This window comes from Pristiophorus japonicus, chromosome 1 (assembly GCF_044704955.1).
Source record: "Pristiophorus japonicus isolate sPriJap1 chromosome 1, sPriJap1.hap1, whole genome shotgun sequence".
NCBI lineage: Eukaryota > Metazoa > Chordata > Chondrichthyes > Pristiophoridae > Pristiophorus > Pristiophorus japonicus.
In genome coordinates, this window is record NC_091977.1 from 192,961,631 (window position 1) to 192,983,879 (window position 22,249).

At 41.2% G+C, this 22,249-nt stretch overlaps 1 protein-coding gene across 1 annotated transcript; it reads left to right on the forward strand.

Moving 5' to 3' along the window:
- The first annotated feature begins 15,901 nt into the window (after positions 1 to 15,901).
- LOC139239222 (cocaine- and amphetamine-regulated transcript protein) lies at positions 15,902 to 17,999 on the forward strand. The gene is made up of 3 exons (XM_070867941.1): positions 15,902 to 16,042; positions 16,492 to 16,575; positions 17,892 to 17,999. The coding sequence occupies exons 1-3, from the start codon at positions 15,902 to 15,904 to the stop codon at positions 17,997 to 17,999; spliced, it is 333 nt and encodes a 110-aa protein (XP_070724042.1).
- The last annotated feature ends 4,250 nt before the right edge of the window (positions 18,000 to 22,249 follow it).

Consider the following 22,249-nt stretch of genomic DNA (forward strand, 5'->3'; position numbering starts at 1 on the left):
CAGGGGGATGGGAACCTATGCAGCGAGACAGGGCGAAGTAATATGGAGTCAGAAACAGATGGTAGAAAGATAAAAAGCGATAGAGGAAGGCCGAGTAAACAAAGGCAAGAAACATAAAGGGCCACACTACATCATAATTCGAAAAGGACAAAGGGTGTTAAAAAAAAAGCCTGAAGGCTTTGTGTCTTAATGCAAGGAGTATCCGTAATAAAGTGGATGAATTAACTGTGCAAATAGCTGTTAACAGATATGATGTGATTGGGATTACAGAGACGTGGCTCTAGGATGATCAGGGCTGGGAATTCAACATCCAAGGGTATTCAACATTCAAGAAAAGGAAAAGGAAAAGGAGGTGGGGTAGCATTGCTGGTTAAAGAGGAGATGAATGAAATAGTTAGGAAGGACATTAGCTTGGATGATGTGGAATCTATATGGGTAGAGCTGCAGAACACCAAAGGGCAAAAAACGTTAGTGGGAGTTGTGTACAGACCTCCAAACAGTCGTAGTGATGTTGGGGAGGGCATCAAACAGTTAGGGGTGCATGTAATAAAGGTGCAGCAGTTATCATGGGTGACTTTAATATGTATATAGATTGGGTTAACCAAACTGGAAGCAATGCGGTGGATGAGGAATTCCTGGAGTGCATAAGGGATGGTTTTCTAGACCAATATGTCAAGGAACCAACTAGGGCAGAGGCCATCTTAGACTGGGTGTTGTGTAATGAGAGAGGATTAATTAGCAATCTCGTTGTGCAAGGCCCCTTGGGGAAGAGTGACCATAATATGGTGGAATTCTACATTAGGATGGAGAATGAAACAGTTAATTCAGAGACCATGGTCCAGAACTTAAAGAAGGGTAACTTTGAAGGTATGAGGCGTGAATTGGCTAGGATAGATTGGCAAATGATACTTAAGGGGTTGACAGTGGATGGGCAATGGCAGACATTTAGAGACTGCATGGATGAACTACAACAATTGTACATCCCTGTCTGGCGTAAAAATAACAAAGGGAAGGTGGCTCAACTGTGGCTATCAAGGGAAATCAGGGATAGTATTAAAGCCAAGGAAGTGGCATACAAATTGGCCAGAAATAGCAACAAACCCGTAGACCGGGAGAAATTTAGAACTCAGCAGAGGAAGACAAAGGGTTTGATTAGGGCAGGGAAAATAGAGTACAAGAGGAAGCTTGCAGGGAACATTAAGACACACTGCAAAAGCTTCTATAGGTATGTAAAGAGAAAAAGGTTAGTAAAGACAAACATAGGACCCCTGCAGTCAGAATCAGGGGAAGTCATAACGGGGAACAAAGAAATGGCAGACCAACTGAACAAGTACTCTGGTTCGGTATTCACTAAGGAGGACACAAACAACCTTCTGGATATAAAAGGGGTCAGAGGGTCTAGTAAGAAGGAGGAACTGAGGGAAATCCTTATTAGTCGGGAAATTGTGCTGCGGAAATTGATGGGATTGAAGGCCGATAAATCCCCAGAGCCTGATGAACTGCATCCCAGAGTACTTAAGGAGGTGGCCTTGGAAATAGCGGATGCATTGACAGTCATTTTTCAACATTCCATAGACTCTGGATCAGTTCCTATGGAGTGGAGGGTAGCCAATGTAACCCCACGTTTTAAAAAAGGAGGGAGAGAGAAAACAAGGAATTATAGACCGGTCAGCCTGACATCGGTAGTGGGTAAAATGATGGAATCAATTATTAAGGATGTCATAGCAGCGCATTTGGAAAGAGGTAACATGATAGGTCCAAGTCAGCATGGATTTGTGAAAGGGAAATCATGCTTGACAAATCTTCTGGAATTTTTTGAGGAGGTTTCCAGTAGAGTGGACAGGGAGAACCAGTGGATGTGGCGTATTTGGACTTTCAGAAGGCCTTCGACAAGGTCCCACACAAGAGATTAATGTGTAAAGTTAAAACACATGGGATTGGGGGTAGTGTGCTGACGTGGATTGAGAACTGGTTGGCAGACAGGAAGCAAAGAGTAGGAGTAAATGGGTACTTTACAGAATGGCAGGCAGTGACTAGTGGGGTACCGCAAGGTTCTGTGCTGGGGCCCCAGCTGTTTACATTGTACATTAATGGTTTAGATGAGGGGATTAAATGTAGTATCTCCAAATTTGCGGATGACACTAAGTTGGGTGGCAGTGTGAGCTGCGAGCAGGATGCTATGAGGCTGCAGAATGACTTGGATAGGTTAGGTGAGTGGGCAAATGCATGGCAGATGAAGTATAATGTGGATAAATGTGAGATTATCCACTTTGGTGGTAAAAACAGAGAGACAGACTATTATCTAAATGGTGACAGATTAGGAAAAGGGGAGGTGCAACGAGACCTGGGTGTCATGGTACATCAGTCATTGAAGGTTGGCATGCAGGTACAGCAGGTGGTTAAGAAAGCAAATGGCATGTTGGCCTTCATAGCGAGGGGATTTGAGTATAGGGGCAGGGAGGTGTTACTACAGTTGTACAGGGCCTTGGTGAGGCCACACCTGGAGTATTGTGTACAGTTTTGGTCTCCTAACTTGAGGAAGGACATTCTTGCTATTGAGGGAGTGCAGCGAAGGTTCACCAGACTGATTCCCGGGATGGCAGGACTGACATATCAAGAAAAACTGGATCAACTGGGCTTGTATTCACTGGAGTTCAGAAGAATGAGAGGGGATCTCATAGAAACGTTTAAAATTCTGACGGGTTGAGACAGGCTAGATGCAGGAAGAATGTCCCAATGCTGGGGAAGTCCAGAACCAGGGGTCACAGTCTAAGGATAAGGGGTAAGCCATTTAGGACCGAGATGAGGAGAAACTTCTTCACCCAGAGAGTGGTGAACCTGTGGAATTCTCTACCACAGGAATTTGTTGAGGCCAATTCACTAAATATATTCAAAAAGTAGTTGGATGTAGTCCTTACTACTAGGGGGATCAAGGGGTATGGCGAAAAAGCAGGAATGGGGTACTGAAGTTGCATGTTCAGCCATGAACTCATTTAATGGTGGTGCAGGCTCGAAGGGCCGAATGGCCTACTCTTGCACCTATTTTCTAACAAGGGAAATTAAGGATAGTGTTAAATCCAAGGAAGAGGCATATAAATTGGTCAGAAAAAGTAGCAAACCTGAGGACTGGGAGAAATTTAGAATTCAGCAGAGGAGGACTAAGGGTTTAATTAGGAGGGGGAAAATAGAGTATGAGAGGAAGCTTGATGGGAACATAAAAACGGACTGCAAAAGCTTCGATAGATATGTGAAGAGAAAATTATTAGTGAAGACAAACGTAGGTCCCTTGCAGTCAGATTCAGGTGAATTTATAATGGGGTACAAAGAAATGGCAGACCAGTTGAACAAATACTTTGGTTCTGTCTTCACGAAGGAAGGTACAAATAAACTTCCAGAAATAATAGGTGTCCGAGGGTCTAGTGAGAAGGAGGAACTGAAGGAAATCCTTATTAGGCAGGAAATTGTGTTAGGGAAATTGATGGGATTGAAGGCCGCTAAATCCCTGGGGCCTGAGAGTCTGCATCCCAGAGTACTTAAGGAAGTGGCCCTAGAAATAGTGGATGCATTGGTGATCATTTCCAACAGTCTATCGACTCTGGATCAGTTCCTATGGACTGGAGGGTAGCCAATGTAACACCACTTTTTAAAAAGGAGGGAGAGAGAAAACGAGCATTTATAGACCGATTAGCCTGACATCAGTAGTGGGAAAAATGTTGGAATCAATTATTAAAGATGAAATAGCAGCGCATTTGGAAAGCAGTGACAGGATCAATCCAAGTCAGCATGGATTTATGAAAGGGAAATCATGCTTGACAAATCTTCTTGAATTTTTTGAGGTTGTAACTAGTAGAGTGGACAAAGGAGAATCAGTGGATGTGGTCTATTTAGACTTTCAAAAGGCTTTTGACAAGGTTCCACACAAGAGATTGGTTTGCAAAATTAAAGCACAGGGTATTGGGGGTAATGTACTGACGTGGATAGAGAACTGGTTGGCAGACAGGAGCAGAGAGTCGGGATAAACGGGTCCTTTTCAGAATGGCAGGCAGTGACTAGTGGGGTGCTGCAAGGCTCAGTGCTGGGACCCCAGCTATTTACAATGTACATTAATGATTTAGATGAAGGAATTGAGTGTAATATCTCCAAGTTCGCAGATGACACTAAGCTGGGTGGTGTTGTGAGCTGTGAGGAGGATGCTAAGAGGCTGCAGGATTACTTGGACAGGTTAGGTGAGAAGGCAAATGGATGGCAGATGCAGTATAATGTTGATAAATTTGAGGTTATTCACTTTGGGAACAAAAACAAGAGGGCAGAATATTACCTGAATGGCGGCAGCTTAGGAAAAGGGGAGGTGCACTGAGACCTGGGTACCATGGTACATCAGTCATTGAAAGTTGGCATGCAGGTACAGTAGGCGGAGAAAAAGGCAAATGGTATGTTGGCCTTCATAGCTCAGGGATTTGATTATAGGAGCAGCGAGGTCTTACTGCAGTTGTACTGGGCCTTGGTGAGGCTTCACCTGGAATATTGTGTTCGGTTTTGGTCTCCTAATCTGAGGAAGGACGTTCTTGCTATTGAGGGAGTGCAGCGAAGGTTCACCAGACTAATTCCCGGGATGGCAGGACTGACATATGAGGAGAGACTGGATCGACTGGGCCTGTACTCACTGGAGTTTAGAAGGATGAGAAGTGATCTCATAGAAACATATAAAATTTTGACAGGACTGGACAGACGAGATGCAGGAAGAATGTTCCCGATGTTGGGGAAGTCCAGAACCAGGGGACATAGTCTAAGGATAAGGGGTAAGCCATTTATACTGAGATGAGGAGAAACTTCTTCACTCAGAGAGTTGTTAACCTGCAGAATTCCCTACCGCAGAGAGTTGTTGATGCCAGTTCGTTGGATATATTTAAGAGGGAGTTAGATATGGCCCTTACGGCTAAAGGGATCAAGGGGTATGGAGAGAAAGCAGGAAAGGGATACTGAGGTGAATGATCAGCCATGATCTTATTGAATGGCGGTGCAAGCTGAAAGGGCCGAATGGCCTACTCCTGCACCTATTTTCTATGTTTCTATGTTTCTAACTGCATCTTAAAATTTGAGTCGGAGCAACTATTTGTACTAACCGCGTTCTGCGCATGCGTCCTCCCGTTTCCGCTCCCGATGCCTCACGCCTGGAACCGGAAGTGGGGCCCCGAACACATTCATTCTGAACTGACCACGTTGTCCGACTGAGCCCCGAGCCTCCCGCTGAGCCGCAAGCCCACAAGCCCTGAGCCTCTGACCGAGCCCCGAGCCTCCCGCTGAGCCCCTAGCCTGTTTGGCGAGTTTTGTACAATGCAACTTGATTGTCTTTTATTGTCAATGAATTTCACTACATTTTTTACATGATTTCTGTGTCATTTGGATCAGTGGCTATTGCCAGCTACTTGGGCTTTGGTGTAAGGGACATTGGGTGGGGGCAGGATGCACTTGCACTAGGTAATGGACTTCGGCTGGGGGAGGCAGCACGCGCTGGGGACTTTGGCTGGAACTTGCTGGCTTTTGCTGGGTTCGAGATGTGTCCTCGCTGGCTTCTGAAGTCAGAATGGATCATATTACAATTTGCAAAGTCAGTCAGATCTTAGGCTGGGCGGTTCCATTTATACATTGCAGAGAAACTTCAGGGTGTGGCTTATCCTCCAAGGGGACCAATTAGCAGATAATGGAGTCCCAATCAGAGAAAGGGCATCCATTTTGTTAGTACAAATAATTGAGTCCAATTTGAATTCTGATTCCATGGATTACGAAAGGGTAATTCATCCTGTGAAAATGGGTATTATACAGTTCCTAGAAAGTGATGTTCTAACCACTTCAGTGCGTACCTACTTTACTTTAGTGAATTGTTTGCTTTCTAATTTTTTATGAATTATACTAGGAATTGTTTAGAATAACAATTACACTTCAACCCCGTGTGTGATGAACCAGGACCATATTCATTTTGCTCTGCATGACATACTGACAACAGTTAACTGCTGCCTCAATATTAAAGTTGTCGACTTTCTGACTGAAAATGTGGCAAGAACACTGGTCCCTTGATGGCTTGGTATTCTACTATGTATAGACAATGGTGCAGGCGATGCATTCATTAACATCTGAAAGGGTGCCTTTGTTCTCACCACTGTATTTCCACCCATTTATGGCAGATGCTACAGACTACTGAAAGTTTCATCTTCAATTCCAAATATTATGCATGTTGTTCTAATGGGCTATTAGATGAAAATTTTGTGTGAATAAATGTCTATTATGTTTATTACATTTACTGTATTGTAATGCTTAGTATAAAAAATAATCTTTAGTTACTCTTATTTATCCTTCATATTAAATTCCTAATAAAATGAATATGTTCAGTCTTTCATTTTGGTGAAGCTACTGGATGTTTTCTGGAGATTCTTTGCCAACTGTTTAGAATAGTTGTATTCTGAGAAATTTATTTTCAAAGGACATTTGTTTAAGATAAATCTGGAACATATTTGAAAGCTGAATTGGAACAAAGAACAAGTAGTTATAAGATATCATCTTGGTGGTGGGATGAAGGTCACTAATAAACAAAGGGGTTTATAATATAGTAGTTAAGTATAATTTATTAGAAATAAAGAATGACTTGAATTTATATAGTGCCTTTCATGACCTCAGGATATCACAAAGCAATTTACAGCCAATGAAATGTAGTCACTGTTGTAATGTAGGAAAAACCACAGCCAATTTGCACACAGCAAGCTCCCACAAAGAGCAATATGATAATGACCCTATCCATTTTTTTGTGATGCTGGTTGTGGGATAAATGTTGGCCAGGAAACTGAAAGACACCCTCCCTCCCCCCTTTCAAATCGTGTCATGGGATCTTTTACGTCCACCTGAGAGGGCAGACAGGGGTTTGGTTTAACGTCTCATCTGAAAGATGGCATCTCCCACAGTGCAGCACTTCCCCAGTACTGCACTGAAGTATCGGCCTAGATTATGTGCTCAAGTCTCCAGAGAACGGCTTACCAATGACCTACTAATTCAGAGGTGAGAGTGCTACCATTGAGCCATGGAGGAAAATTACATGCTCAATATTATGGATGCAATGGTCCTATCAAGTGTATGTCAAGAAGTACCAGATATTTAAAATGTATTTACAAAAAGTACATATTTGGCAAGTCTTGTGTTGTGTATTTGTGATTCCACATTTGATCATTTCCAAATCTCAACCAAGCTATTTGGAGACAGCATGATAATTTCATGCAAAAGGAAGAGATAATGCGATGGTTAACTTATACTGCTGTCAGGTGCCTGCTAACAGCTGGTTACAGAATGACACACCATGTCTGGATTCTATTAGTGAGGCAGTCTGGCTATTTAATTAGAAATGCCCTAGAGTATTGTGGACATGCCTGGTTCAGGTATTAGAGTCTGTCACAGAGGGTTGACTTGGTTCCAAACATTATTGCCAGATGTGTCATCTTGGAGCCAGCTCGATCCCAAAGTACCTGTGTTTACCACTTTCTTCGTTACTCAAGGGGGATAGTTACTAGTTGGTCATTATTCATCCATAAAATCTAATGCTATTACAACAATCTCATTACAAACAGCACTTGACCCTCATTGCAAACTTTGCTATTGATCAAGGTGTTCTTCACTTTTAATCCACAGTGACCTGTTTGTGTTCCTGAGAGGTGTGTATGCCAGGAATAATATTAGGAGAGTACTCAACAATATAGATGAGAGTTTCAGCAGTAGATGGGTTGAGACAGGGGCAGAGATGGGCAATGTTACAAAGGTGGAAGTAGCCAATCTTTGTGATAGAGAGTATATAGGGTCGGAAGTTCAACTCAAGAACAAATAGGATTCTGAAGTTTTGAACAGAGGCAGTGAAGGAATCAAGCGAGATGGTGGAGAGATAGAGCTTGGTGTGGAACCTGATGCCATGTCTTCAGCTGCAGCCATCAAGGGGAATGCTTGTATTTGCGGAACAGGAGCCAATCAAGGATAGATCCTTGTGGGATGCTAGTGATAACAGTGTGGAGACAGGAGAAAAATCCAATACTATAGATGCTCTGTCTAGAATTGGATAGGTAAGAGTGGACTCAAGCAAGGGTAGTCCAACTGAGTTAGACAATGGAGGGGAGGCGGCAGAGGATGACGTGGTCAACTTTGTTAAGAGGCTGCGGAGAGGTAGAGAAGGATGTGGAGGGATAGTGCAACATAGTCACAATCATAGAGGTTATGATTTGTGATTTTGATTAGGAACATTTTAATACAGTGACACAAATGGACAGATTCAAACATTGAGTTGTGGGATATAGATTTGGGGAGGCAACACATTGAAAGATTTTGAGGAGGGAATGTTGTCACTGGTACGGTACTTTTGCAAGGACAGAGGGATTGAGCTTAGTTTTTCTGAGGAGTGGAGTGATATTGGTAGTTTTGAAATGGAGGGGGACAGTACCTGAGGATGGGGCAACATTTATAATGTCAGGTAAAACATGGACCAGGAAAGTAAGTTGGGTGATCAGCAGTTTTGTGTGTATAAATGGAAGCGAGCAGGAGGTGGGTCTCATGGACGAGATGAGTTTGGAGATGAAGGAGATAGGAGAGAAATTCGTGAAATTGCCCTGCGCCCTGATTGGGGGCGGTAACCTTCTGGGGCCGGGACAGTCTACGCCCATGCAGAAGTCCCGCCCCCACTGCAGAATTGCCCTTACCGCCCCTGAAAGGAAGCAGAGCGCAATCTCCCTACTGAAGCGCTGAAGGAAGCACCATGCGGATGCATCGCGTCGCTTCAATGCCCCTTCCCTTCAATTAAAGGGGAGGGCCATTGCGCACTCTGCACGGCCTCTGATGGCCTCCACTAGGCCATCATAGAGCCAACTCAAGAGTTGGCAGACATAAAAGGTTGGCGACCCGGAGCTCTGGGGCGCTCCCCTTTAAGGAGCGCCCCAAGAGCGGATGTCCGCCAGCTAAGCGACCCATTAAGCTAGCACTGACATCTGCTTGCGCTAGCCTTGTGGCCTGTGGTGCAATTTTCCCCGCGGGGCATTAATGGGTCGGCACGGGACAGAGAGGTTTGCCACCCGTGGCAATGACGTCATCGCCGGTTGCCCGTCGACACGGGGCGCAGCGCTGCCATAGCAGCGCCTCCGCAAATGACTAGGCAATTTCCTGGGAGGTGGTAGCACTCCCTGAAATGGGCAAAATGTGTCTTGCACCCCATTAGCACCCACCATAGGCGCTAACGGGGTTATAAAGCGGGCCAATTTTGGCCCTCAGAGTTATGGCAGAGGGAATCCTGGGGGGAGGTTTGGCTTGTTGGGTAAATGGAAAGTTGAGGGCTGTGATGGAGAGGCACCTGAATGATCTCAATCTTAGTGAAAAATGTCTATGAGCTCCTCACACATGTTGAAACTGAGGGTGGAGGGAGCAGGGGAGAAGAGTTTGACAAGATGGTTGGTAGCGGAGAAAATAAGTTGGATAAAACTAAGAGCCATCCCCCGACAGTGATATTTTATTTCTAGTTTAAATCCATCTTGTAACTCTCAAAGAACATTTGTTTTCAACAGATTTCATCAGAATTTTTGCCCCAAATTCACCTCCTCCTGAAAATAAGAAGGCTTAATTACAAATGGTCAAAAGATGATATATGTCCAAATACTGTTCCGACTAGACCTCCTTCCAATTCACAACCATTATTCTAAGGACAAGAACATTTGAAAATTGTTATTTCAAAATATTCAAAACATTCTAACCAGTAAATTAATGCAACTGTACAGCCCCCTCCTTAGAAACTCTGATCTGTTTTATTCCATTGATATCTCATCCATCTACGGTCCATATCTGTAAAATCTTCAATAACATTCTTATACACATTTATTTAACTTGTTTGATATAACTACTGGCCCCATTTAATGCAACACCCTTTGGCTTAGATTCCTTTAGTTGAAATTCATAGCTAAAGCATCCTAACTTTATAAATCTCAAACTGTATCCTATAAGCAAGAATTGTTTAATTTGTTGTTACATGCAGCAATATTATGCTTTAGTGTTTTTACTCTAGACATTTTTTCTGAGATTTAGTGTCTCAGAACACTCAGGTAGCTGGAATACCTATCCCTGCTCAATCAATTGGTACTTTGTATTGAACGTAGGGATTAAACAGAAAACCCTTGTCACTGTATTTCAGTTATTGGTTATATCATATTCTGTTGCATAATCTTCATCAACTTCAGAAAGTAACAGAATTAGGCCATAAACTGCCAGACAGAACTTTTTAACCAGTAAATGGATAAGTGAACAGAAGCAACAACACACTCGATGTACAATATTTGGCAGATTTTACTATCCCTCCTTGGAAGATGGAAAATAATAACCAGTTGCATCTTCTGTTATAAACTGCAATGCAAATTGAACTGGACATAAGATTGCTGGCCATCCATGGAGTCTCGTTGACTTACCTTGCTCTTTTTCTCTCTCATGGATTCAGACGGAGCGCTCGATTTGAACTTGAAAGGCAGAGAAAAACTTTTTAAAACATGACCAGAACAAATTAAATTTAAATATGTGTCTCTTAAAAAGAGCTGTAGCAAATAAGACATACGCAATGCTTATATTTGATAGGAATGTCTTGGCCCCACCCTTGGATACCGAGCCAGATACAAATCCATATTCTTGCAGATTATAATCCTTATTCATAGATGATCCCCATTATAATTTTATACCATGTAAGCCACATGTTACATATTATGCATAATTTATATTCACATATTTTATGACATAATCTTTCCCCATAAACGTGTTATTAATACAGGCTGTTGAGTTATCTCTTACTTTTTATGAAGGAAATAATTGTGAACGGTTTGTGGTCTATAGATTGTTTTATCCTCACTTATTATCCAAACCTCATAGCTGATTAATGATTTCGATACATCTCAACTTTAACCAGATCAACCTTCCTTGAAAAAGCAAGGTGCTCACTTAAGATTTTATCAGATGAAAATATATTGATCCACTTTTCGTTCGGTCAATATCCATGTTAAAATAACAGATGAAGGACTAATATACAAACAATTTTCTGCTGATATAGTCAACTTCTAGAAATTTCTAGACTCAATTAAGTTTAGTGATATAACAAGAAACACCTTGAAGAGAGAAACAAGAGGCAAGTATCTTATGTGACTACCCAGTTATAATAAATAACCGTAATGCACATGATTCATCATTATAGTTGCTTTCAGTTTGGTGGGGTATAATCACTGGTTTGTAGTATAAACATCAGAAAATATTTCAATATAAATATGCATAAAGGTCTCTACCAAAATATACCAAAATATGTTAAATCAAACTTCTCTGCGGAACATTCTCCCTATATAGAATATACAATAATACAATGCACTTCACCAATGCATCGAGGGGAGAATGATACACAGCTGCAATCTCCTTGGAACTCATAAAAAGATGTCATATAAATTCATTATCAACCACCTCTCATAATTAATACCACATTTAGAAACATAGAAACATAGAAAATAGGTGCAGGATTAGGCCATTCGGCCCTTCGAGCCTGCACCGCCATTCAATGAGTTCATGGCTGAACATGCAACTTCAGTACCCCATTCCTGCTCTCGCCATACCCCTTGATTTCCCTAGTAGTAAGGACTACATCTAACTCCTTTTTGAATATATTTAGTGAATTGGCCTCAACAAATTCCTGTGGTAGAGAATTCCACAGGTTCACCACTCTCTGGGTGAAGAAGTTTCTTCTCATCTCGGTCCTAAATGGCTTACCGCTTATCCTTAGACTGTGACCCCTGGTTCTGGACTTCCCCAACGTTGGGAACATTCTTCCTGCATCTAACCTATCTAAACCCGTCAGAATTTTAAACATTTCTATGAGATCCCCTCTCATTCTTCTGAACTCCAGTGAATACAGGCCCAGTTGATCCAGTCTTTCTTGATATGTCAGTCCCGCCATCCCAGGAATCAGTCTGGTGAACCTTCGCTGCACTCCCTCAATAGCAAGAATGTCCTTCCTCAAGTTAGGAGACCAAAACTGTACACAATACTCCAGGTGTGGCCTCACCAAGGCCCTGTACAACTGTAGTAACACTTCCCTGCCACTGTACTCAAATCCCCTCGCTATGAAGACCAACATGCCATTTGCTTTCTTAACCTTCTACTGTGCCTGCATGCCAACCTTCAATGACTGATGTACCATGACACCCAGGTATCGTTGCACCTCCCCTTTTCCTAATCTGTCACCATTCAGATAATAGTCTGTCTCTCTGTTTTTACCACCAAAGTGGATAACCTCACATTTATCCACATTATACTTCATCTGCCATGCATTTGCCCACTCACCTAACCTATCCAAGTCACTCTGCAGCCTCATAGCATCCTGCTCGCAGCTCACACTGCCACCCAACTTCGTGTCATCCGCAAATTTGGAGATACTACATTTAATCCCCTCGTCTAAATCATTAATGTACAATGTAAACAGCTGGGGCCCCAGCACAGAACCTTGCGGTACCCCACTAGTCACTGCCTGCCATTCTGAAAAGTACCCATTTACTCCTACTCTTTGCTTCCTGTCTGCCAACCAGTTCTCAATCCATGTCAGCACACTACCCCCAATCCCATGTGCTTTAACTTTCCACATTAATCTCTTTTGTGGGACCATGTCAAAAGCCTTCTGAAAGTCCAAATACACCACATCCACTGGTTCTCCCTTGTCCACTCTACTGGAAACATCCTCAAAAAATTCCAGAAGATTTGTCAAGCATGATTTCCCTTTCACAAATCCATGCTGACTTGGACCTATCATGTCACTTCTTTCCAAATGCGCTGCTATGACATCCTTAATAATTGATTCCATCATTTTACCCACTACCGATGTCAGGCTGACCGGTCTATAAATCCCTGTTTTCTCTCTTCCTCCTTTTTTAAAAAGTGGGGTTACATTGGCTACCCTCCACTCCATAGGAACTGATCCAGAGTCTATGGAATGTTGGAAAATGACTGTCAATACATCCGCTATTTCCAAGGCCACCTCCTTAAGTACTCTGGGATGCAGTTCATCAGGCCCTGGGGATTTATCGGCCTTCAATCCCATCAATTTCCCCAACACAATTTCCTGACTAATAAGGATTTCCCTCAGTTCCTCCTTCTTACTAGACCCTCTGACCCCTTTTATATCCGGAAGGTTGTTTGTGTCCTCCTTAGTGAATACCGAACCAGAGTACTTGTTCAATTGGTCTGCCATTTCTTTGTTCCCCATTATGACTTCCCCTGATTCTGACTGCAGGGGACCGATGTTTGTCTTTACTAACCTTTTTCTGTTTACATATCTATAGAAGCTTTTGCAGTACATCTTAATGTTCCCTGCAAGCTTCCTCTTGTACTCTATTTTCTCTGCCCTAATCAAACCCTTTGTCCTCCTCTGCTGAGTTCTAAATTTCTCCCGGTCCACGGGTTTGTTGCTATTTCTGGCCAATTTGTATGCCACTTCCTTGGCTTTAATACTATCCCTGATTTCCCTTGATAGCCACGGTTGAGCCACCTTTCCTTTTTTATTTTTACGCCAGACAGGGATGTACAATTGTTGTAGTTCATCCATGCAGTCTCTAAATGTCTGCCATTGCCCATCCACTGTCAACCCCTTAAGTATCATTCGCCAATCTATCCTAGCCAATTTTTGCCTCATACCTTCAAAGTTACCCTTCTTTAAGTTCTGGACCATGGTCTCTGAATTAAACTGTTTCATTCTCCATCCTAGTGTAGAATTCCACCATATTATGGTCACTCTTCCCCAAGGGGCCTTGCACAACGAGATTGCTAATTAATCTTCTCTCATTACACAACACTCAGTCTAAGATGGCCTCCACCCTAGTTGGTTCCTTGACATATTGGTCTAGAAAACCATCCCTTATGCAATCCAGGAAATCCTCCTCCACCGTATTGCTTCCAGTTTGGTTAGCTCAATCTATATGCTTATTAAAGTCACCTATGATAACTGCTGCACCTTTATTGCATGCACCCCTAATTTCCTGTTTGATGCCCTCCCCAACATCACTACTACTGTTTGGAGGTCTGTACACAACTCCCACTAACGTTTTTTGCCCTTTGGTGTTCTGCAGCTCTACCCATATAGATTCCACATCATCCAAGTTAATGTCCTTCCTAACTATTGCATTCATCTCCTCTTTAACCAGCAATGCTACCCCACCTCCTTTTCCTTTTCCTTTTCCTGAATGTTGAATACCCTTGGATGTTGAGTTCGCAGCCCTGATCATCCTGGAGCCACGTCTCTGTAATCCCAATCACATCATATCTGTTAACATCTATTTGCACAGTTAATTCATCCACTTTATTACGGATACTCCTTGCATTAAGACACAAAGCCTTCAGGTTTGTTTTTTTAACACCATCTCCTTTTCCTTTTATTCTATCCTTCCCTTAGTGTAATGGAAAAGTTTAATCCAATCTTAGGGTTGGCTAAGCTAACAAAACCTCTGAAACCCTGCTCTTGGGGTCTGTAACAATCCATTACTCTGTAAGTTGTAATTCACTAACAGCCACTCCGTGTGTTGTATGGGGTTGTTTTAAAACTCGTGCTAAACTATTGCTTCTCTGCAGTGAATTGCAGACCGGATGGAGTTGCCATTGTCGCCTTGTGTTCTGTATCTATGCCCTTGACGGTAAAACGAGCTGTCGAGAAACATCTGAGTTCAGACTATGAAGCAACAGGTTCTATCCGGGACCTCAATGTTATATAGACTGTTTGTTTAAAACCTTTCATAATATTAATTTTATTAAAAGTAAAAGTGTACATTTGGCTGAATATAAAGCTTGTAATGTCAAGTTCCCGAGAGACCTCAATGAGGGAACGATAGAAGCAGAGTCTAAGATGTCGTTCTATACTTTAAAAAGGCGGCCTCATTGGCAATAGTAGCGAGGGCAGAAGGAGTAAAGCCTGGACAACTCAATATTACCAGAAGTCAGTCGTGTCTACACTGTAGTCTACTTTTGAATTTTGAGCACTCATAAACTCTAATAAAGGAAAAAGTACCAATCGTATTTATATATACCATTCGGGAGCTATGCAAAGATTTACAGTTTCAGATGAAGAATACACTATTCATTATAGCAAACTACATTCTATACCATTAACATTTTTAGAAAATATTCTTTGGAATGGAATTTAGTATGTAATTCTTACACTCTTAAAGATACCACGGCAGGCTATGGCATAAACGTAATTCTCAGGTGGACTTTTTTTTAGCAGTTACAGAACAAAATAGGCTATTGCATTTAATAATTAGTGGGTTAGATGATTCCATGCACATAATTCCCATCGTCTTCCTTTTGGAAATACTGGGGGGACACGGAAATGGTGGGAATATATACAAGATCAGGGAGATATATCTATCCACGAACGCACGAGTACAATAAGCAGATCCCTTCGATGTCCCCCTCGTTATACAAGGACCTTGCTTTTTCCAGTATACCCTGTGACACCTAATGCGAAAACAAGGATCTTACTAGTCATCATACAAACTCATTCCTCTCACACTCGGCACTTTTATCGGTTCTTACATAGGTGTGCAATATATTACAGTGGGATTGAACAGCAATAACGCAGGAGCTGCTTCCCTCGAGATCTGCTCCTTTCAGTGAAGAATGAATTGAGGGATTTTTCAAACGGATCGTTTTCTTCCGCACTTCTTCAACGCTGAGAGTTGCGTTGATTCTGACGTCAATGTTCCCAGGCTCTGATTGATTTTTAGGGGGGTTGTTTACTTGTCTCAAAAGTACTGTTTGCTATAAAAAGGGCTTGCAGAGTCCGAGTTTGGATCTGCTGTGCGGCGGACAGTGTGTGATTCTCAGCACCATGGAGAGTACTCGCCTCTGTCTCCTCACTCTGCTCAGCGCCGCGCTGCTCCTCCACTCCAATTGCCAGGAATCAGAGCTGCAAGCCCGAGCGGTAGACCATTACTCAGTCAAAGATGACTCCTCTCAAGAAAAAGAATTGGTATGTCATTACGAGCTTTTGTTTATCTAATTTTACTGCTAAAAACCTCACCATTTGTTTATGTAAAGCTAGCTGCAGTTCTTTAATGTAACTGCAGAGACCATTTCATATTGTGCTAAAACATTCAAGTGTTCAGTACTTTAATTTGCGGACGTCAAGTTACTTGGGTGCGTTGTAAGAAATATTTCCCTTTGAATTGAGACCCTATATTGTTCAAAGACTCTATCAGTGTTGAATTAGCTAAGTGTGAGATGAAAAGGCAGGATTCTAATCAGCATTTGCGGATATAACCATCGATGGATGTGCGAAATGTTAAGGACATTCTGCCCTGTCGTCGGCAAAGCAGCTTCGGTTCATGCTGCTCGAACGGAACTTGGTTATTCCGACGAGTTTTCTTTTCTCCCCCCGTTTGACTTATTAAAAAAAAATTAATGTTTACTTTCACGCAGATTGAAGCTTTGCAGGAAGTTCTGGAAAAACTGAAAAGCAAGAGGATGCCGACCTACGCGAAGAAGTTTGGAATGGTCCCGATGGTAAGAATTGCAAGTAAAGCAGAATAAAATCGTACAAAGTTGGTTCTTTTTGTCTTAATGCTTTCTTTATATCCCCTGCCCCTCATGCACACGCTCTCCATATCTCCGATAGACAGTCTTGCGTTTCTGTTTGATTTGGTATCTCAGGTGCATAAAACAATAAGCAGAGCAGTTTCATTTTAGTCTGATTATGAATGCTAAATCAACATATCAATAACGAGTTAACCGGGTGTGTAATTATTGTGTACAGTATGATGACATCTCTCTTTCCGCCAAATGCCTAGATAAATCTCACGAATTGGGGAGAATAAGTTTAAGACTTTCAAGTATGAAATAAACTTACATTGAATAATTTTGAAGCAAATGGATAAATAATTTCATTTTCATTTGAAAATATTCAATTTAAGTTATGTAACTTGGAAAACCTGTGTATACGGTGGGACAATTTGGAACATCTATACTTACTAATAATCAATAGCAGAATAACACCGATTATACTCATATTCATAGAATGATGTAAAAGTTAAGATTAGTGACAACAATTAAGTGTTTGTATTAGCCCTGCATAGCCTGGGAACAAGGGGAAGGAGATAGTGCTCCATTCTACATTAAAAATATCGTTCACAATTATTTCACTCCCTCAATGGCTTATAGGGTAAACACACTGGCCTAGTATAACACTGAGCCATTCAGACGAGGAAGATCCTTGGTTCAAACCTTGGCTTGTGCTGCATTAGTTGATTTTGGCCAGAGTGGTGGTTGGAGGATGGCAATTGTACAAAGTTTCTCTGGATTAGGGAGGTAAAAGAAACAGTCAAGATTCCTGCTCATGATTACTATACAGTGACCACTTCTAGAAAGTGCTCATATGTGGATAGCGGATGAGATCAATTCAGAATTATTTTCAGGTGTTATGCACTCTATAGTTCAATAGCTTGCCAAGATTCTTTGTTCAGGTTAACACGGGAAGAATAGCTTGCCGGGTAAGATACCAGAAGGCTGCTGGCACCAATGAAATTTACCCTAGAACGAGTCACTCACTTCAAGAGTGAAAGGAAGAAAATTAGAAAAAATATAATTCTTCTTCCCTTTGAACTTAAAATATTTTCTGATGTCAAATAAATTGCTATCTGTACTAATTTACAAGATATATGGTGTAGTTGATTGCACACATCAGTAATATTGCTTGTTAGGAAAATTAATTGATTCAGATCAATTAAATTAAATGTATTTGATTCAGTTTTCAACTCCACTTGTTATCATATTTAATATTGCAGTAGAATGAAAGAGTAACTTTGTTTTTCCTTCTTTAATAGTGTGATGCCGGGGAACAATGTGCTGTAAGGAAAGGAGCCAGAATTGGAAAGCTCTGTGACTGTCCCAGAGGAACCTTCTGCAACTCATTCCTCTTGAAATGTTTGTAGAAGATTATGACCATAATAAAATAATTATTTCAAAAACATTTAAATATTTGAAATTAATCTGGCCAATCAAACATATTTTATTTACCAAAAAAGGATGGTGAAAATGCATGGACTTGCAATTCTACAGTGTGGTAGATCTAGTGTGAGAGATAGTAAAATATGTTTTCAGCATTGCTATGACGCTGTTGTGTACAATTGCATCTTTTTTCTTATGGTGAAAAGTTGTTTCTGCCTGTACCAGTTAATGAGTTACAGATATTTCACAATATACTAAGTGTTTAACTCCAGTCACAAAATGGTGTGACTTGTATTTATAAAACTGTATTTTTGTATTTAGAATGCATTAAACCTACTAATAAAATCAGTTCTAGGCATCCTTTGCTCTGTCAAAAGTTTCATTATTTCAATCTTTTAATGTAAAACCACCCACACAGGCAAGGAATAATCACAATTTTTCACATCAGGTTTATATCTCTTTTAGAGTTTTAATAACATATGTGATATGTACATAGCAAAGATACAGACAATTTTCATTTAAAAATATTACAATTCCATATACAAACACATTAACTAGAAATCAGCAACAACCTTAGTTTGTATTCAACCCCAACTAACAGATTAAATGTATACATTTTTATATCAACATTTTGATTTGTACTTTTCTGAAGCATTTTTCATAAACCATACTGATAAAATAAAAATACATAAAATGAAAAACTAGATGTTTTGATATTATGCCTCAAGCAAACACCAGGATAGATAAACAACACATCTTCGCTCTGACAAAATATTACTTTCCTTTTGATGCTGTCTGACCTGCTGTGTATTTCCAGCATTTATGGTTTTGTTGCAATACATCTTTGTTGCTGTATTGAACAATGCTTTGGTTCATATTTGAATTGAATTGGATATCCAGTGGTAATGAAATAAACATTACAGCTTGACGCATTTAAGAAGACTTCCAGTTGCAACACTTCTGCCCGAAAATTGCTTTTAAAGTTGTCTTGAAATTAGTTAATTATTCTCCAATGAATAGACAGAAGCAATAGAAGCTCACCTGTGTAGAATGTTATTTCTGGTGCCATCCACTGTCCAATATATTACATTTTTAGTAGTGAATATTTATCAGCAATATGGAATTTGCATAATCCTGAGAAAAAGGTGTACGTTATAGCTCTATGTTAACTCTTTGATAGACAGGAACTTTGGACAGAGCATGACTCAGCATTGCAAATACTCAAACTGCACACTTATCTCTGCTACAGAGAGGTAAATATTTCCATATTCTTTTGCCATCTATGCTCACTTAGTGTTTATCCTTCATGGGACAATGTAATTATAAAGATATTTTAGACATTGCAGCTTTAGATAATCTGATTTTATCAGGTTTTGTTTTGCAAATAGTGTCCTGACTGTCTGAACATTATACATTCAAATTCAATTGAAGAACGTTACCTCCATATGAGTTTACCCTAAGATGCTTTAAGATATGATGAGATGTTAACCTAATGGGTAAAATGCAATGGAACATATCAGCTACAGTCTAATTCTGGGTAACAATTGTTGACAGCTGCAAAGTAACAGAAAAGCTCAGCATTAAATTATATGATAATTGAATATTAATAATGACTTGAGATAGTGGACAGATATATATACATGGCATTGATTTCCTGGTACATACAGATAGGGCCCATTATTATTTTAGTTAGATAGAAGGACAAGTTACAATTTATGGTTAATGTATGCACTTCACGAATTGTCACACTTAGACCGTGGGCCGAGTCTCAAAAAATGCTTTTCCGTAGTCGCCTCTATGGAAGTACTTCATATTCACGCCAATATTAGTTTAGGGACCACTTAACACAAAAATCAATGTTTCCATCTTCAAAAAGTGAGCATTTTGCAGAAATCTTCATTAGAAAATAGGCAGAAATCTCGTTATAACCCAGAGTGATGATGAAATTGCGAGTTACTTAAATGACCAATCACAACTGCTGTATTTGTCAGTACTGTGAAATCAGCCAATCACAATCTCTGTACAGGTTGAACCTCTCTTATCCAGAACTCCCTTATCCGGAACCACCCCACGTCCAGAACCATTCCCGGCCACCAGGTGGCGCATACGCAGAACTCCGACATGAACAAATTGAAGTCCTCACTGCAGAGTCCCGCAATCGCTGGCCGGACACCACAATCCACCATCGCCCCTCCCCCATGATCTCTCTGCCGCACTCCCAGCCCCAAGCCAGCCAGCCCAGATATCCCCTTACTCAGTACCTGTGCCATCAAATTTAATGTGACCACCTCGCATCTGGAAAAATCCCTTATCCAGAACAGGCCAGGTCCTGAGGGTTCAGGATAAGGGAGGTTCAACCTGTACTAGATCAATTAGAGTCAATGACTGCATGCACCGAAACAATGGCGTGCCGCATGCAGGTAGTTGCGGGAGCCAAAGGCAACATAATTTATTTTTCGGACTCTAGCTGGATAAAATCAGTGGAAATTTACTGGAACTAGGGAAGCTAAAATTGCAGAGAATGCCATCGAAAGTTTAGATCTGAAGCTGGTTACTGCACCAGAAAGACTCGCAACAATGCCACATTCGATTGGATATCACCGGCAGTGCTACATGCCTTTCACTGATAAATCCAAGATCGACAGAGCCAAGAAGAAGCAAGAAAGAGAAAATCAGAACTACGAACGTGAGTACACGTGATTTTATAGTATTTCCTATGAAACTGTGTCAGCCGATAAATGTTTATATCCAACTTTCGTTGCTTGGTTCAATGGTTATGCCGTTTGACACGTTCCATTTCGTGGGCCTGCTTGAGCCCCATATACTTATTTCTATGTAGACTGATTGACTCTAACCTTCTCACTCTGGTCATAACACACACAAATACAGCACAAAACAAGGTTTTGTGACCAAAGATCATTGTCAGTAGTGCTGATTAGAATATCCATTTTATCATTCCTTTGCGGCCATTGAAGAACCAGTACAGAAAGAAGAGGAGAGAAGTAAAGCTGCACCAAGGTTCGACTGCTTCGCTCAAAGATGATAGACCCCAAGATTATATCTGCAAGGACTTTCTATCTTCTTCCAGTGCAGGGCCTTCTCTGCAAGAAGGACAAAGACATTGTGGAGAGACACAGCCGAAAGAGACAAAAAGAGAGGCTGGTAAAATGTGAGACTAAACTGCAGGTAAGCTGCTCCTTGCAGCAGAAATCTGCAAAGGTGAAGCAATCTGCTGCGTATCTGTGGACAAGATCTTCTTGCCTTGGAGCAAGGTATCAGCTTAGCTGCTACCAGAGCTACACCAGATTTCTGACCAGAAAGGAGCAGGAAGCCCTTCCAGAAGGCAACCTCTATCAGACAGGATATAGGCAGTTCTGTGACACAGTGATAGAGGGCAGGATTGTAAAGAACTGTGAAGTTCTTACAATGACAAAGCTGAACAGTTTGTATAAGAAATGCATTTTTGAGAAAGAGAGTATTGATGCTTTTTATAAAATGTATAATCTTAAATGTAGAATACAGAAATCTTATCCTTTCCTGAAATTTGCCAGATCATCATGCAGTAATGAGAGTGATCTTGTGTTTTGTAGAAGATCTTGCAACAGAAGAAGTTATTGAGGAGGCAGAGATTTGCTTTCAGAAACAAGCACAAGTGAGATTGACACAGACATGGATACCAGCGTGGATCCTGGAGCCAAAGTTCCCATCAGAGGATTGGATTTAAGACCTGATTACAGACCCTTGTACCATTGTGCTCTGGCACTGAAGCATTTAATGAAAGACAAGTCTGGTGTCGTTCCTCTGCTGGGACATTGATGTCAAGTTCTATTTTCGCACAGGAAGAGGAAACAACAGGCGTACAAATGATGTTCATCGCATCTTGGATCACTTTGGGAAATTTATATGTGCTGCTCTCACAGGGTTTCACAGTTTTTCAGGATGTGATTCAGTGAGTGCTCTGTATGGAATGAGGAAGGTGAAATCAGCCCAAGTCCTGATCGGCAGCAAAGAGCATTCAAGGTTACTGCACAAGATAAAAGTTCACGGGGTTGGGGGTAATATATTAGCATGGATAGAGGATTGGCTAACTAACAGAAAACAGAGTAGGGATAAATGGTTCATTCTTAGGTTGGCAAACAGTAACCAGTGGGGTGCCGCAGGGATCAGTGCTGGGACCCCAACTATTTACAATCTATATTAATGACTTGGAGGAAGGGACTGAGTGTAATGTAGC